The 18,157-nt window shown below is 38.4% G+C and overlaps 1 protein-coding gene across 5 annotated transcripts in view; it reads right to left on the bottom strand.

The window, feature by feature from the left end:
* LOC122830232 (myosin-10-like) overlaps window positions 1-18,157 on the bottom strand; it is a 72,039-nt gene that overhangs the window by 9,237 nt on the left and 44,645 nt on the right. For all 5 annotated transcript variants that reach the window (XM_044115426.1, XM_044115425.1, XM_044115423.1 and 2 more), the window contains 18 exons: window positions 17,209-17,402; window positions 16,995-17,116; window positions 16,790-16,859; window positions 16,228-16,388; window positions 15,214-15,322; window positions 14,996-15,127; window positions 14,092-14,298; window positions 13,863-14,000; window positions 13,656-13,779; window positions 11,753-11,924; window positions 7,316-7,528; window positions 6,498-6,642; window positions 5,603-5,809; window positions 5,412-5,516; window positions 4,260-4,412; window positions 3,041-3,289; window positions 2,226-2,438; window positions 67-279 (listed from right to left, as the gene is read on the bottom strand). In XM_044115426.1, coding sequence (XP_043971361.1) covers window positions 67-279; window positions 2,226-2,438; window positions 3,041-3,289; window positions 4,260-4,412; window positions 5,412-5,516; window positions 5,603-5,809; window positions 6,498-6,642; window positions 7,316-7,528; window positions 11,753-11,924; window positions 13,656-13,779; window positions 13,863-14,000; window positions 14,092-14,298; window positions 14,996-15,127; window positions 15,214-15,322; window positions 16,228-16,388; window positions 16,790-16,859; window positions 16,995-17,116; window positions 17,209-17,402 — 2,927 coding nt within the window. The remainder of the gene's footprint in view (window positions 1-66; window positions 280-2,225; window positions 2,439-3,040; window positions 3,290-4,259; window positions 4,413-5,411; window positions 5,517-5,602; window positions 5,810-6,497; window positions 6,643-7,315; window positions 7,529-11,752; window positions 11,925-13,655; window positions 13,780-13,862; window positions 14,001-14,091; window positions 14,299-14,995; window positions 15,128-15,213; window positions 15,323-16,227; window positions 16,389-16,789; window positions 16,860-16,994; window positions 17,117-17,208; window positions 17,403-18,157) is intronic.

The following is an 18,157-nucleotide window of genomic DNA, read 5'->3' on the forward strand; positions in this document are numbered from 1 at the left end:
AAGATATTTGGACAAGAATCCAGAGCAGAATCCCTCGGTGAGGTTTTGTGTTTCTGTGTTTCCGACCTGTTTGACCAGCGCTCTCTTCATCTCCTCTCCCTGCTCGTCCTTCGCCTGCAGGTCTCGGTCGAACTGGGCCTTCATGGCCTGCATGTTGACCTCCAGCCGCAGCTTGGCGTCCTCTGTGGCCTGCAGCTCGTCCTCCAGCTCCTCCAGCTGCGTCCTCATCTCCGCCACTTGCTGCTCCAGGGTTCGCTTGGACTTCTCCAGTTCATGCACCTGAAAATCAGCATAAAGAAACAACAAAGAAAAGATTCATTGAGATTATTGTTTTTGGATTGGAAAAACATAATTATGTCATTAGGAAAACAACAACTTAGTAGGGCTGGGAAATAAATTGATTTTATTGATAAATATTGTTGATGTTTGCTTTCTGAAGATTTCATTTTTGGAAAATCTGGATCTTTTCCCACTAACACTCTCTTTGTGTTTCCATAGCTCAGAATGATGTCAGAACACCGAGGGCGGCCATCTTGTTTGACAAAATGGCGCGTTTAATTCCAGTCTCCAGTACAGACGGAACATAGAAAACTAAAGAGAATTCAATGTTGTGTTAATCCATTTATAGTCTAAACAGAGGAGCCGGGTGTTTATCTTGAGGAAATAAACAAAGGTGCAGAAATTAATTAGACCGTGACATGCACAGCACGCTGCACAACCGATGCACCACTGTGAAGAATTGAACTTTAATTCATCCTGCGGTTTTAACAAGCGAAGCTGGAAGACATTACCCTACACCCGGAAGGAGAGCGACGCTCAGAAGCCTGGCAGACGCAACATTTCTGTTTCTGGGAGGCGAAACCACGCAAAATAATCCTCGGAAAAGCGCACAGGGTAAAAAAAAAAAAAACTGACCGGTTTGGATCAGACAGATCCAACTGACCGATGAACCAGCGCAGATTTCTCTGCAGATGCAACCAGGAGGAATTTGTGAGGCTGTGCGTTCAGACCGCAGCGGGGGAAGTGCAGGTAATTTAAGTGGAGTCATTTAATTTAATTTATTACAGGTTATTGGGGCCACAGTCAGTGGTTTCTGTCACGGAGGAAAAGTTTCCTTTGATGCGTTCATCTGCTTTCTGTGTGATGAGATCTGGATTCACGGTTCAACTAGCTGAAAATTAATTAAACCGCACAAAATGAGGCTTATTAGCCTAATGCTAATAGGGTTGTGATTTGACGGGTAAAAATAGTACAGAGCCAATTTTTTTTTTATGCTGCCGGTCAAAATGAAAACAAAAAACGTTTAGCACAACCTCTGAGGCTAACATTTTTTTATTTTTACTAATTGCAAGAATAAAGTCAAAATATTACAACTGTACAGTCATGCAACAATAAAGTCGGAATAAAAATAAAATAAAATAAAGTTTAATATTAGGAGACTGAAATAGTTTTCTGAAGTGAAAATTAAAAGATTTAAATGAAATGTTGAGCAACTTGTGAAGATATTCTTTGGTATCGATTTTACAGATAAAGACTTTAACCTTTTAACACATCAGCATCAAAGCAGGACTTTGAAGTGACTGAGTTTATTTCAAATAAAGAACGAGACGGACTGAGCCGATAACTCTGTAAAAGCTTTATTCTCATTAAAACAACTTTTTATTGTACCTTTAAGACATTCTTCTGCTAATATTATGACTACATTTAGAAATTAAGATTTGAGACATTTTATTTTTCTATTTCTGATACTCAGGAGGAAATAAAATTTTAAATATTTTCTGCCAGGCTGTCAAAATAAACGCGTTTATTCTGCATTATTTCACATTGTTTTAACACCATTCATTTTTTTAAAAGTGCTGTCAACTCAGGCTTCTGTACTTTTAGGACATCCTTGTGCTGACGTTTGAATAATGTCCTTTCCTGTTTCAGTTGTTTCTCTACGGGACTCTTTTCCTGTTTCTTACAAAAGTAATCACTGAAAACAGCAGCAACCCTGGGATTAACCAGGTTAGAAATTTTAATTGTTGACAGCACAAATTTTCTGTCAATTGTAATTTCTTTTTTAGCAAACAATCATCTGGTATGAAAAACAACCGGAGATGTTATTTCTAAGCTGCACCGCCCAGCCCTTAGATTAAATATAAAGATTTTATTTTACGTAACCTCTGACCTGCACCCTGACGGTAAATAAAACGGTCTAACATGTCATGTCGAAAGCTGCTCACGTTTTTCCCCACGTCGTCCTTGGAGCTCATCAGATCCTCCATCTCAGCGCGGAGCTGCTTGTTGAACCGCTCCAGCTCCTCCTTGGCTTCCAGCGCCTCCTCCAGAGCTTTGGCCAGAGACAGAGCCTTGGTCTCCTTCTCCCGGGCCTCCGCCTCGGCCCGGTCGCGCTCCTCAGCGTACCGAGCCGAGATCGTCTTCTCCTCAGCCAGCATCTAACAGCGACGTCACAAAGTAAACCTTTAAACTCAGACCCAAGATATCAAATCAAACTTTATTTGTATAGCACATTTCAGCAGCAAGGCATTTCAAAGTGCTTTACATCAAATCAAACACAAAAACACAATGCAACACAGAATCAACAATCAAAACAGAACATTAAGTCAGATTCTGTCATTAAATTTGTAATTGATTACGTTTCAAATACAACTCTAAACAAGTGGGTTTTTAGTTGAGATTTAAAGGAAGTCAGTGTTTCAGCTGTTTTACAGTTTTCTGGAAGTTTGTTCCATATTTTTGGTGCATAGATGCTAAATGCCGCTTCTCCTCGTTTGGTTCTGGTTCTGGGGATGCAGAGCAGACCAGAACCAGAAGACCTGAGAGTTCTGGAAGGTTGATACAACAGCAGCAAATCTTTAATGTATTGTGGTGCTAAACCATTCAGTGATTTATAAACTAACAACAGTATTTTAAAGTCTATTCTTTGAGCTACAGGGAGCCAGTGGAGAGACTTTAAAACTGGTGTTATGTGCTCTATCTTCCTGGTTTTAGTGAGAACGTGATATAAAAAACGTCCATCTCTCGGCTTCGGTTCTACCTGGTCAAATTTCTTCTGCTTCTTCTCCAGGTTGGAGACGATCTGCCTCTGGTGGTCCAGGTCCACCATCTGGTCGTCCAGCTCCTGCTGCAGCCGGTTCTTGGTCTTCTCCATCTTGTCCAGCGCCATGGTTTTCTCCTCCAGCCGCTGGTTGGTGAGCTCCACGTCCTTCTGGAGTTTCCTCTTCGCCTCCTCCAGGCCCTCGATCACGCCCACATCCTCGTCCAGCTTCTTCTTCGTCTCAAACAGCTGCAGAAAAAACATTTGACATGAATAAAATACACAACTGAAGATGTCCTGATACTAAGATTAAGATTAAGGTCCCGATAGTGACGTTTCTAAATGATCAGGACTAAAAATAAGAAAAACTGAAACATTAATTAAAATAAATAAAAACGGTAATTAATGGGGAAAAACTACAACTAACTGTGACGATATTGTACATTTATACAACTAACTATATCCTTCTTTATCATGTTTATGAATCTATTTATTAGGGTTTTGAACTGATTTACTTTTATCCACAGATGCTGATTACATCACGGCTCTATAATCCTCCTGGTGGTGCAAAATGGCGACAGGTTGGTAAAAAACATATAAAATAAAGTCGATTGGTTTTTCCAACTATAATTGAATAAACATTTTGAAAATGTCATCTCCTATTGAGTAATTACAATTCATGAATTCTGCAACTTAAAATTAACCAAAGTATGAAAAATTAAAAACTACTTCTATAACTAATAAAAAGTAAGAAAAAATTAGCAATATTTAACTAATGAAACTAATTAATAAAAATGTTAGGAATTCTTCACAAACCGGTGTCTCAAAAGTAAATGTGGTGTTCACTATTCTGCTTGAATAGAAAATAAAAACAAAACCAAAAAAAACTAAGTAAGAGACAAGCAGAGCAGATGACGACTTTTTAACAGTTTTCTGGTAAATGGCTCTGAATTTTTTCCCTTTTCTTCAGGTTTTCTCGTTCATGGCCTGAAGTTTGAGGATCGTGTTTCTTTGAGACGCCTGCACCAAGTGTTGCTTTCTAATGCTTCCAGTTCTGCTTGACTAATGATTGCCGAGACTCATCCAAATCTGACTCACATTTTCTCGGCAATCTGTGTCTGAATTGCTGCAGGTGTCTCACACCAGCCTCAGATGTTTCCAGCTCCATCCTGCCTCTGAGTTCGGACGCCTGAAAGGAGCAGCTGTGGCTTCGTCCTACCTGAGCCTGAACCGTCTGCAGCTGCTTCTCCAGGCCGCGGCGCGCTTCCTCCTCCTCCTCCTGCTGCTCCAGCAAGTTGCTCTTTTCCGCCTCCAGCTGGCGGATTTGGCCGCTCAGATTCAGCTTCTGACGCGTTTCCTCCTGGAGCAGCTCCTGAAAGAGACAACATCTTTATTTCTATTCTTAAGGTTTGAAAGTAAAATAAAAACCAACATAAGGTGCTTACAGGACGTAGATATTTGTATAAATTGAAAAAAAAGCACATAGTTTACAACCTGTGTAATAGAATATGCAAAACCTGCATGTTGGTATAAATTTATCCATATTTAGAAACATTTTTTTTTTTTTTTTTTTAGCATCTTAGCCCAAGTGGCGGGAGATCCTGCAACCTGCAACTATTACTTTAGTAATCCTGTAATCTACTGATTATTCTGATGATCAATCAAGAAATTAAATAAAAGATTTGACAAAATAAAATATTGGTAAGTACTACCATAAGAGCAGCATTATCAGATATCAATATCAATTACTTTTTTGTAGCTTAGAACATTTACCTGCAGCAACAGAAGCTCACTTCTTAAATCAACCCGGACAAAAATCACACAGACGTCTGAAACTATTTAAAATTTTATATAAAAAGTAAACTAGCAGGCTGAAAAAGACACTTACAATAAGGAAATAAAAATGTGTATTCACTGCAAAAAAACAACATTTTTGTTAATTTTGGTTTTGTTTCTAGTGCAAATATATTAACACACCACAAATAAGACAACACTAACTTACAAGTAGTGTTCAGATTTAAGAGCTTGTTTTAAGTCAATAATTTCTTAACATTTATTTTTAAAAAAAGTAAATGTTACCATTGGCAGATTATTTTTCCATAATGAAATAATCTGCCAGTGGATTTAGTACTTTATCATCAATATTAAGGAATTATTGGTCTTTAAAAAGCTGCTATAAATTGCTAAAAAGCTACTTGTAAGTTAGTTTTGTCTTATTTAAAGTAACTAAGATATTTACACTACAAACTAGATGAAAAATATTAATATTCAGTCAGTTTAATAGATGAATTCTCACTTTTCACAGCCATTTGTAGCTTTTTGAATTTCAAACAAAATCATGCTGGAGTCATTTTGTCCAAACTGATCGAACCTCAGAGTCCTGCAGCTTGCTGTTCAGGTTGTCCACCTCCTTCGCCAGCTTGACGCCCTTCTTCTCGGCCTCCTCCAGTAAGGCGGACACGTTGTCCAGCTCCGTCTGTCAGACAAGCAGACGTGACGTGAGCCGGGTTTCGGCGTGGGAGCCAGCGCACGGCGGCGGCGGCGGCAGCAGCGTGTTTCTACCTGCAGCCTGAGGGAGCGCTCGCTCAGCTCTCCTTTGGCCCGCTCCATCTCGGTGGCTCGAGCCACGAACTCCTGCAGCTGGCCCTCCACCTTCTTCCTCTTGTACTCCGACTCCGTCTTGGTCTGCTGCAGGCTCTTCACTTCGCAGGCCAGCTCTTTGTTGTCGCTCTCCAAGCACTGCTTGTTCTTCTCCAGGTTGGCCTTGAACTGCGCAGAACAGAACCGGTCAGACGCCGCCGTGTCCCCCATCAGCAGAGTTACTAGTTACATTTACTCAATTACATGCACTTGAACTTTGAACTGCCTTGTTGCTGATAAAGTGCTATATAAATAAAACTTTTTCTTTTTTGTCTTCTACGTAAGTAACTTTTTTGAAAAAATTACTTTTAGGAGTATTTTTACTGCGCTGTACTTTTTACTTTTTACTGGATTAATTGTATTATGAAGTATTTCTACTCTTACTTGAGTAAAATTCCCGGATTTTCTTCCCACTGAATGAAAAACAAACATATTTTAACCCAAAATTCACCAGACACAGAGACACAGCTGCAGCTTTTTATTAAACCTTTTTATTAAAAGAAACTGATTTGGAAAAATTTACTTTTGCCTGATTTAGTTATTTTTTGCTACTTATTGGCATTTTTGTCCTTAAAATACCAAAATTTCCCCTTAACTTTATATTTTGATCCATCTGATGTAATTTTTCAAGATTAAATGATTGATTATTTGATCAGAACTTGAGTAAACATTTTACCAAACACTTTTCTACTCCTGAGTAATTTCTTGGCTGCTTACTTGAGTAAACATTTGTTGCAGCAGAGCTGCTCTAACTGGAGTTTAGTTTCTGGGTATTTTGTCCCGCTCCGCCCGGCGCCGCCTGCAGCAGCAGACTCACCCTGCGGGCCTGTTCCAGCTGATCGGACAGTTCCTCCAGAACCTGGGCGTGCCTCTGTCTCATGTCCTGGATCTGAGCCTCGTGGTTTTTGGATTCTTCTTCTATGGCTTTCTTCAGCTCTGCCACTTCCTGCTCTCGCTTTGACCTGGATATCGAACCCAGAGGAGACGATAATAAAGCACATCTTCAGAAAGCGGAGTGAGTTTTGTGTGATTCTTCATAAGATGGAGGGTTGGGAATGAATGTTGGCTTCAAATGAGGCAACAAAACATCTGCAGTTATTTTCTCACACGTATTCTTGTTCAGGTAAGGAGTGTCCAAAAATTCTATATATTTAGACTAAAGAGAATTTAAATGAAAAAATAAACCAAATTAAAAATAATTAAGTTAATAAATTTTATAATTTTGAAAAATAATTAAATAAATGAGAAATGTATTTAATTATAGATAAACATTTGAATTAATTAAATAACTGATTAAATTTAACTTTACTGCATCTCCATCTGTTTTTAATTAATCTACTAAATTTGGCTAAAGTAAGCGTTTTCATAGATTGAGTGACCTAAATCCTCATTTTATTGCTCAGAAATGACAAAAATTCTTCTATTTCTTTTCCAATTGATCCCTGCAAAATTTATTATTTCAAACCTGCAAAAGAATTTTTTTTTTTTATCTATGACAAATCTCACTACTTTATGTGTTTAACCAAAATCTTGCATGTTTAATTTATTGCTGAGTAGGTAAGAAAAGATTTATTTTGGCTCCGACGTCCTTCTGACTTGTGGGTTCTGGCCCAGAGGTCGGTCCCGCTCGTGCACCTGAGCTCCTGCTGGGCGGCGGTGGTGTCCAGCGTGTCCTCCAGCTCCGTCTTCAGAGCCTCCAGCTCCTCGCTCAGATCCCGCTTCAGTTTCTCCGCTTTGCTCCGACAGATCCTCTCCGACTCCAGATCCTCCTGGAGCTCGGCCAGCTGCGCCTGCAGCTCACGGACCTGCTTCAAGGCGTTGTTCTTCTGAGCCGCTTCCTCGTCACTCCTGGTTGGAGAAACGCAGGCACACAAGCTTTTTAATGCAGGATTTTACTGATACGTGTTCAATATAGGCGGCTGTGAACGGAGGATCGGCTTTCCTGGTGAGAAACTAAAAAAATCTGATTATTTTCAAGCAGTGGCACCAGGCCTCTAACATCCTCTGAAATACTTAGACGTGCCGCTGAAGGAAGAAGATTCAAAACGAAAAGCCAGGAGAGTAATGTAACTAGTTACATTTACTTGAGAAACTTTTTTGAAAAATGTACTTGTATTTTTACTTTAGTAATTGTATTATGAAGCATTTCTACTCTTACTTGCTCTTACACTGGATTTTCTACCCACTGAATTCACCAGAAACACTCCTGTAGTTTTTGTTGAAGTTTCCTAAGTTTTTTATTGAAAGAAACTAATTAAAAAAATTCTTTTGACTGATTTTTATCATTTCTTTGTTGCTTATACAAATAACTGGCATTTTAGTCCCTGAAATACCAAAATGTCCATTTACCTTTACATGTTGGTTCGTCTGATGATGTAATTTTAAATATTAAATGACTGATAATTCGATCAATCAATCAGTACTTGAGTTATCTTTTCACCAATTACCTTTTTATTCTTAATTGAATATAATTTTTGGATACTCAACCCATCTCTGTTTATCATAGGAAAAAAGATATAAGAAGATAATCAATATTTTTGAAAGAAATCCATAATGCATCCCTCTGTTGAGGAAACGGCAAATATTTGGAAGAGATGTGAACTCTAGATTTAATTTCTACTCTTGATCCAATCGGACTAAACTTGAATTATTTTCAAAGATTGGACAAAAACGTCAGCATCCAATGTGAGCAGCTGGTAAAGACTTGCAGCTCCAGTTGAAGAGAAAACTGGTGGTAAGTAGAATTGACCCAGACAAATCTGAATTTAAATGTTTCCCTAAGATTTCATTGATTTTAAGGAACTCTGCAAACATCTATGTAATCAGAGCAAAATTATTTACAACCCTGTTGGATTTAGGTTTTAAAATATTTGCGTTCAAGAGAAGAAGAGAATAAAGGAGAAGAAAAGAAACAATGAAAACAGTAGAAAGAGGAAAAAAACATACAAGAAAAGATTAAAGAGAGAAAAATAAAGAAAAACAGAGAAGTTTTCCCTCCTTTCTTCCTTCTTTTCCAATTAAGATTCCAACAGAAGAAATAAAGGATAAAAAGCATGAAAAATGAAATTATTTTCTGTTAAAAAAAAAATATGTAAAACCTACAAACGATTCAAGAAGAAGGAACGGGCTGATCCAGTTCTGCCCCAAATTTTCCACACAAATTCTTCATCAAAATGTAATTTAATCCGTCCTGAACTGGCTAGTTGAAATTATAATTCTCTGTCTTTATTGGGTTCATAACCACTAAACCATTATTATAATTCATGACCAGATTTCTGCATGTCTCCATAAATCATTTTCATGATAATCTTCCGATAGCAGATTCAAGATGGCATTCCAAAAACACATCCAGTCAGAAGAAACGCTGGTCAAATTAGACGATTACTACAAACCTAAATCTGCCAAAAGTATCGTTTTCCTGCCACTTCATGTTTATGTGCTGTTGCTCTATCAGATAGAGTCCAAATACGCTGAAGTTTGTTGGAATGGGGAGTAAATTAAGGAGGATAAATACTTAATAAAATGTAACTTTATTCCTCTTTGCCACACGATGGCAGTGCAGAGAACCGTACTGAGACGGTGCGGCGCTCTGAGCCTCCCTGTCAGATTCCTCACTTATAAATTTCTCCTGTCTGGATGCTATAAAGGTCCACTTATGTGATCACATGAATGGTTTGATTAAAGCCACTAATGGCTTTCATATAAACATGGCGCCCCACTTTCCAGGCGAAGACCGGCCCGATTGTTTGCTGAAGAGTTCAAGATGAGGCTCGTGGAGCTTTAATGAAGGCTGGGACTAAACCCCAGGATTCCTGTGTGTAAAATTAGACGGTCAGACGGTCAGACCTCGTGTCTGGGTCGCCGGTCGGTTAAAATGAAATGACAGCAAATGTGATTTTTTTTTTCTGGAGATAAGAAAGTAAGACCAAAGAATACATTTTTCCCCAGCTACAATTATGAATAAATTAGTCATCCAGCGCTTAATTCCTTCATGTGCAGGAAAATAAAAACTAAAACATGAGCATCAATCAATGTTTGTTATCTGTAATCAAATGAAAAGCTCTCTCTGCGTCTCTGATTGGAGGAAATTCCTGCGGAGAAACCCAGAGGGAGAGCGTTAACCGCTTACAGACTCACTCGTGTGTTTTGTTGTTCAAACGTCTATTTCTGCTAAGGACTCTGTTGTATCCCTACAGTGCTGTTGCCATGGATACGGCATGTAGGGCTGTTCTCTGAAGATAGACTGTGTGTGAGGCTGAAATGAGCAACGCCGAGACCAGCGCTGTGCAACGAGGCTTCGGGTCAGAGGAGTGCGTTTTGTTGGCGAGGGAGAGCCTCAGCTGTCTTTTTTGAAAGAATGTTTGAGGTGGAAAAATATCTTGATGTGATCTTGAATCTGTTTAGCTGCTAATTTTAGACAATTTTTCTCCACTGATTACAACCAACACCTCAGTCTGGGCGAATGTGACAGCTTATGCAAAAAACTGAGGTTTGAAGTCGATTGAAAGTGCTTACAGTGGTAAAGCAAGCAGTGTGTCTAGTGAGCTAATGCACTAATAGAAGCAATAATTGTCAATTTAGTGCTTTAACTAACTTTGGAAGTGTTTAGCTCAATTAGCTTCCCCTAAATTCTAAAGAGATAATTAACTTTTTTATTTTGAAAACTTTTAGATGAATAAGGTTTGACATCTGGGATGAAGCTTTGGTTATCCAGTATTAAGACTTTTTCAAGTATTCATCTGTTTATATTTGTACTCTCATTTTGCAGTGCACTGTTCATGCAGCAGTTTCCTCTCCTCATGTTCTCCCCCCATGATGCAGTGCAGCAGATTACGTGTATTATCTACACAGAATGCAAGTAAACTATTTAAAATCAACTGATATCCTGTGTGTTTTTTGGCTGAACTGCTAACTTCTGCTAAATACCATGCTAGTAAAGTTCTTTAGCATTAGCCTCCACAAAATACCACATCGATTTAGAGTTTAAGCATTAGCTTTCACTAAATACAATGCTGGCATATCACTTTAGCTTTAGCATTAGCTTTCACTAAATACCATGTGAAAGCTGGTATTTAGCAATAGCTTTTTGGCTATTGCTAACAAGCTACTGCTTTTTAGCAATAGCTTCCACAAAACATCACGGTGGTATCGCGTTTAGCATTAGCTTTCACTAAATGCCATGTTGATATAGCATTTAGCATTGGTTTCACTAAATACATTGTTAGTGTAGTGCTTTAGCATTAGCATCTGCTAAATATCACACTGGTATAGCATTTAGCATTAGCTTCCACTAAATACCATCTTGGTAGTGGACTTTAGAATTAGTAGTAGTTACATTAGTGCAACTAATATTTAGTTTAACATTAAGGTTACCATAACTAGCTTTTTAGATAGCAGTGCCCACAACTAGGAAGAAGTAATGTATTATTTAGGAACATATAAATAAACCTATATTAATTTGATGTATTACCACTAATAATATAAATGTTTATATTTTCGCTAGCATGATCTTCTGCGCTCTGCTGTCTTTTTCTCATGTTTACTGAGCAACATGTTGAACGGCTCGCCGTTTTTCCTGGTTGTTCCCCAGACCAAACAGATGCTGTAACTGCGTGACGCCATCAGGCGGTTTGGTCCAACTTGAGGGAAACCAAATGAAGATGTGAAATCTTTCAGCACCTCCTGCCCAACTGAATCAAGTCTCCCAAACTATCCTGGCGTGGAAACATCCTCAGACGGAAACCATGTCAGGCTGTCAAATTTTATGGCGAAGCTAAAAGTTCCCAGCTGTGCAGAATGTGACCACAAATTACAACTCTAATGTGCAAACTGAAGCCATAAAGTCCATCATCGTTGCAGTTTAGTGGCTATGATATAATTCAGAGGTTTCAGAGATATTAAGTAAAACAGAAAAATGTCATCTTACTTTTCTGAATGTGAATTCTGAGACTTACAAGAGGCTCCACTATCAACATAAACACTGTTTTTATATATTCAGCATACTAAAGAAACTATTTTTCAGTAGAAGTGGAGCAGCCGCTGCAGTTCTGTCTCGTTTTCTTGTGGACTGACCTGGCTAACAGAGCCTGCAGCTCCTCCTCCTTCTTGGTGAGCTGCATCTTCAGCTCCTCGATCTGCGCCTGAAGCTCTGCGATCTGATCCTGCAGGTCGGTGGTCTCAGCATCCAGTTTGCGTTTGGCCTTTTCCAGCTCCTGTCGCGTTTTCTCCTCCTTCTTTAAGCGCTCTGAGGACAATCACATGCATCAATCTAATCTGAGATGTTGTGTTTTCATCAGCTGCAGGCAGAAAATTACCTCAATTAGCGGAAACAAAGGCTTAAATTTGTGTATTTAATCTATGTAGGCCATGGGTGTGAAACTCATTTTTGTTTTGGGCCAAATCAAGATCATAAATGCTCTTAAAGGGCCGGCTGCGCCAGAATGTATTGATAAAACCTGTTCAAAAACTGGTAGAATATCAATAAATTCTTAAAATTAAATAATATTATTGAACATCTTTTTAGTCCTTCCAGGATTTTGAGATTTTTTGCAATAAAAATCAAAGTGTTTGTGGTACTAATTTGGAAATATTTGCACTAATTTGTGACGTTTAATGCAACCTTTTATTCCTCGCTGTATTGATCATGGACTATAATCTGACATCAATAAAGACTGAGGAAGCTGTTCAGTACAAGTAAGTAAGTGTTTGAGAAAAATCAGCAATAAGCTGATTTTTGTGGCAATTTGTTGATTTTGCGAAAATTTCCACAATAATTCTCAAGAAACAGGAGGGACTGATTGATATAATTTGACAGTAAACAGATAAAAATCGCACTGATTTGATTGATAATATAATATTTAAGCTCACTTGGTGTTTAGCCTGGAGCATAGAGGTCAGATAAAAAGCTGTGGCGGGCCGGATTTGGCCCACAGGCCATGAGTTTGATACATGTTTAATTAGAAAAATAAAGATACTTTTCCAATAAAATTTGAATATAAACATATTTTATTAATTCCAATGGGAAAATTCTCAACAAGGATTTTATTGATTAATTGAGTTTTTGAAGATAGAATTTTAGGAAAATCTGGATTATTTTTCCCATCAGTGCACTCCTTTGGTTTTCATAATTCAGAGTGATGTCAGCAAGCGCAGGGCGGCCATCTTGTTCGAAGAGCGTATTTTTACAGCTTCTATTTTTCTGGACTTTAAATTCAGGTCAAAAACACAGGCTAAGATTATTATTATAATTATTACTATTTTAATGAGAATTAAGAAAAACAGGAGTACAGTTTTACTAATGTGAGAATAAAGTTAGAACATTCTGAGAATGAAATGATAATTTTATGAGAACTTCAACATGAAAGAAAATATTATCCATTAAATGACTTTTCTCATAATTTTAAAACTTTCTTCTGGTAAAATTGTGTCTTTATTTTTCTAATATTATTGTATTTTTGCAATTAAGCTAAACTTCTTGCAGCCTAGTCCTAATAGTATAACGACTGAAGTAAAAGCCACTTTTTGAAAATATTTGTAATTTCTTTTTAGAAAAGAAAGTGAGAAAAAATTGTTTACATTTGGAAATCGGATCTGGTATGAAAAATCAGAGATTTCACTTTTACTCATATATATTACTCATGTGCCCTATAAAGCACTGGAAAACATTAAGAGACCATTTAAAATGATCAGTTTCTCTGATTTTACTCTGTATAGGTTTATGTTTGAGTAAAATGAACATTGGTGTTTTACTCTATGAACTACTGACAACATGTCTCTGAAAATCCAAACAAAAATTTTGTATTTATGTGCAGAAAATGAGAAATGCTCAAAATAACAAAAAAAGATGCAGAGCTTCCAGACCTCAAATAATGCAAAGAAAACAAGTTGATATTCAGAAATGAAAAGACCTGCGTTTTCCTAGGAAGAAGAAACGACTCAGAGCCTTCTTGTTATTGATTGGTAATTAGAAACTCACCCTCCAGATCAACCATCATCATCTCCTGCTTGTTCTTCACTTTGCCCAGATTCTTGGCCTTCTCCTCTTCCTCTGCCAGCTGGGACGTCATCTCAGCGATCCTGTCCTCCACCAGCTTTTTCTCCTGTTGACCAAGAAGGGATCCAAACATATAAGTGCTGAAACCTTTGATGATGATTTCCTGTTTGAACAGGAAACGCTCCTCACCTTGAGAAACTTTGAGTTTTGGTCTTCCAGCAGCAGAATGTCTTCCTCCATCTTCTTGATCTTTGCCTCGGCCGTCACTTTGTCCAGCTGCAGTTTCTGCCTCGCAGCTTCCTCTTCGTCCAGCTGCTCCTCCAGGTCCTGTGAAGGGAGAAACAAAAGTTTTGACTTTTTGAAAAGACAACACAGCAGTTTATAAAGATTAGAAAATAAAAACAAGGGCAGCACAGACCTGGATGTGGGACTGCATCTTCTTCTTCTCATTCTGCAGGCTCTGGTTCCTCTCCTCCTCCTCTTCCACCCGGGACTCCAGGTCATGCAGGATTTCCTCCAGCTCTTGCTTCCGAGAGAGGAGGCGAACTCTCATCTCTTCCGCTTCAGCAAACAGTTCAGTCTCTGCATGGAGCTGCTCCGCGAGAATATTCTTCTCCTCAAGGAGCTAAGAGAAGAAGAACAGTTTGGGAAATGTGATTGTTCTTTAGCTTCAGGACTGTTAACTTTTCTAACTCAAATTAAAATTAGGTTTATTTCAAGTGTAAATATTTATATTCAGTAAGAAGTAGGGGTGGGACGGTTTAGCTTTGTTCCAGCAAGAATCCTTCTATTCATGCATTTCTGCTTCACCCGTAAATCTGACTATGAAGCGACATACACAAACAACATTGATGGATGGCAAAGCTGCTTTTCTTGGCCCTTTCAGACTTAATTTATGCTTCAAAAAACAACCTGATGAGAGGCTGGGAAAGATTATTGTTGTGTGGAAATTATTCAAAAAGAGTTAGCCTATCAGAGAAGCTATTCAAGCCTAAGATAGCATCTCAATGCTAAACATGTAGCAGCAACGCAGATGCTAATGTCAGCAACATTTCTGTAGAAGTTCCTAAAACGTTCGAAAGAGTTTATTGAATGAGTAAAACAGAACTTTGGATCAATCTAATGGCTGAAGTTATAGACTAAAAACAGATTAAAAACAATAAATACATTTGCTGTTGGGCTTATGAGGCTATTAAAAAGGGTCTTTGAATTAGAAATGTGAATTTATTTCTGCGTAATTTTCAATTAAAAGGCGATTAATTATTTACAGACTCTGACATTACCTTGATTAGAAACTTTACTCGGCCTGCAGATGCTCTTACCTGCTGGTGTTTCCTCTCCATCTCCACCAGCTCGTTCTCCACCTTCAGCTGTCTCTCCTTCACTTTCACCAGCTCCTCGTCTTTGGCCTGCAGCTCCTCCTCCTGCCTGGTGACCTGAAGCAGCGGCTTCACCTGGAACAGAACCAGAACCGAACCCATGTCTCCCTCATTCGACTCCTTAAGTTTACCTCTGCGCTGTTGCAGTTTTGAGGACTCACCTTGGTGAAGAGCCTCCACCACTGCCAGTGCCGCAGCTTCAGGTAAGCAGCGCAGTTCCTCTGGAGGACCTTCAGAGCGCTGAGCTGCTGCTGCTTCTTAGCAAAAGCTCTAAGAAAAAGGAAAAAAGAGAAACGAAAAGAAAAAGGTTCAGGGTTTGTACATTTAACCCCTCAGTAAAATTCAAGCACTTTTCAGGCATTTTCAAGCACTTTGGAGATAAAAATAATACAAATGGACTAAAAAAACGACAGTTTCAGTTCACCATTATATAAAGTTACTTATTCATGTTATTAATAATGTCTTCTACATAAGACATACATAAGACTTGTTATGTAGGCACCCTATATAACAAGAGTTCATGCTTTGAAATGTTTCACCCTGCACACAGAGAGGTCTGGGAACAAAACACTAAAGTAATATATAAAATAGAAGATATAACATATATATATATAAATACATATATATATATATATTACACAGATTAACAAGTAACTGAGCAGTTAGGAATAATAAATATTCTACTACACTGAAACAACACAAAGAAATAATGCTAACATAAATTACTTCCCTGCTCAAATTAAATACTTAAAATATAATATACAAAGAAAATAAAAAAATCTCTAAAAAATGTTTGTAACTGAAATAATCTGCCAGTGGAACGAGACATTTAAAAAAAAAAATTTCCGTTCCACTGGTAGATTACGTCACCTATAACTAGAACGTTTAAAAATGTTTATGAATTATTTATTTAAGATAATCTTCTATATCTTACGTGAAAGTTACTTGTAACTGTTTTGTTTTATTTCATGTGAAATACGATTTGTGTGGTACAACGTAGACAAAAATACTCGATAAGTTTTTGTAATGTTAGGTTTCTGAATGCTTTAAAAAATAATTAAAATGTAATCAGAATAGATATTAAAGTGTGCAGGAAATATCTGCAAGGGAAATCTCAAATATAATTTCTTGAAAATGAAAATCTGCCCGTTTTTAAGTAAAGATCCAGCTCTTACTTGCGAGCCAAATATCCGCGGCACACGGACTGGAAGTAGATGATGATGTCGGTGATCTTCAGGTCGCGCTCCTCCTCCAGATGAGCCAGAACGCCGGTTCTGAAGAAGATCTTACTCTGACCGATGCGGAACAGGTTTGGGTCCAGCTCTAGGGCCTGAATCTGAGAAAACAATAGAAAAGCAGAGAGTAGGGCTGAGTGATAAATCGGTTTTAACGATTGATCGGATTTTCTGTTCTTCGAGTTTTAATTTTTGGAAAATCTGGATTTTTTTTTCACCGATCAGTTTGATGTTAACTTCGAAAGCAAGTTTTACTTCTTCTATTTATTTAAACTTCGAACTTATGTCAACTCAAAAAAAAGACTGATTGAAATAAAAACCCAGTGTTTACTATTAAAAAAAAAAAAAAGTAAAAGAGTTATGAAAAAAGCCAGAAATCAAATTTGGCATATTAAGAAAAAAAATTAAAAATCTGAGATTTAATTTTTAAACCATTTTTGAGCTAACTAAATGGATGCCTTAATGAGAAAACTACAAAACAAACTAAAAAAAATGACGTTACCATTCTCTCACAGGCCTGTTTCCCATCCATGAATCCCTTAGGAATGGCGTTGGGGGTGAGAATTTCATATCTGCGAATAAAATAAAAGACACAAGTATTGGCTGTAATAAATATTTACACCAGGTTGGTGTAAATATTTATTACACCAATAAATATTTACACTAAGTGGGGAACAGAAACAGTTGAAAAAACTGCAGTTCTTCACCTCTGTCTGAACTCCTGGAAGACGATCCGGTTGGGGAATCCCTGTCTGCAGATCCGAATTCCCTCCAAGACTCCGTTACACCTCAGCTGGTCCAGAACCAGGTGAGGTTCTAGCTTACCGGCCTGCGGACCCAAACACATTTAGCATCCCAGACACAAAAAAAGACGAGAGTATACAAACAAATATAAGTTCTGATCTGCAGGTGAAAGTTTACTCTTTTCTCGTGGTTGGGGATGATGCAGCGAACAAAGTTTGGGTTGGTGTTCCTCAGGGTGGCCATGAGTTTGGTGAGCGACTCTTTGTAGAGCTGCCCCACCGTACGAAACATTCCCTTTTTGGTTTTATAGGTGGCGCCAAACGCCGTTTCGTTCATCCCGGCCACCTGGTCCAGACCCACGATTCGGTCCACTGGTGGGGACACAGACAGAGACGGAGACAGTCTGTTAGGACAGCAGAGGCTTACAGGAGGCAGCATCACAGCAGCTGCGTTTCCATTAATATTAAACTTACACAAATTTGAACTGCAAAAATAAATATGCCCATTAGAAATGTGGCAATTTTGAAAAAGTGTAGGTTTTTGCGCTTGCATGATAATGTGATCAACAATAATCATGTTGATCACAACAACATCATGGAAAAGATGAAGAAGACAGGAAGTGGGAGGAGGCAGGTGTGGGAGGGCACTGCCCGCCCACAGAGTGAGGTTGGGTTTTTTATTTTTATGTCAGAGTGGACAACTTCCTGTTATTTCTATATCAATTTGATACCATAGGGTCTCCTGCACTTTCCATATCTGTGCCCTTTTTTCAGTTGTCACAACTGTTCAATTCAGTGTTTTTCCGAGCCGCCTTTAAACGCAACCTGAGCGCTGAAGAGCTCGCGTCGGTTTTACACCTCTGCACGGCAGCAAAGCAGACCTGCTGCTGCTGTGCAGAGCGGCACAGGTGTGTGTTAGTATCATGGCAGCAAACCAGCAAAAGGTAAAGAAAGTTGCACAGTTTTTTCCCCCAAAGCTAACAGAGTGAGTCCAGTAATGCTGTTGGATGCAGATAATGTCAGCTAAATAGTGCCAGTATATCATGTTAAGTTTCTTGACACATACAGTACAGACCAAAAGTTTGGACACACGGTTGTGTCCAAACTTTTGGTCTGTACTGTATAGG

This window comes from Gambusia affinis, linkage group LG04 (genome assembly GCF_019740435.1).
Source record: "Gambusia affinis linkage group LG04, SWU_Gaff_1.0, whole genome shotgun sequence".
Taxonomy (NCBI): domain Eukaryota; kingdom Metazoa; phylum Chordata; class Actinopteri; order Cyprinodontiformes; family Poeciliidae; genus Gambusia; species Gambusia affinis.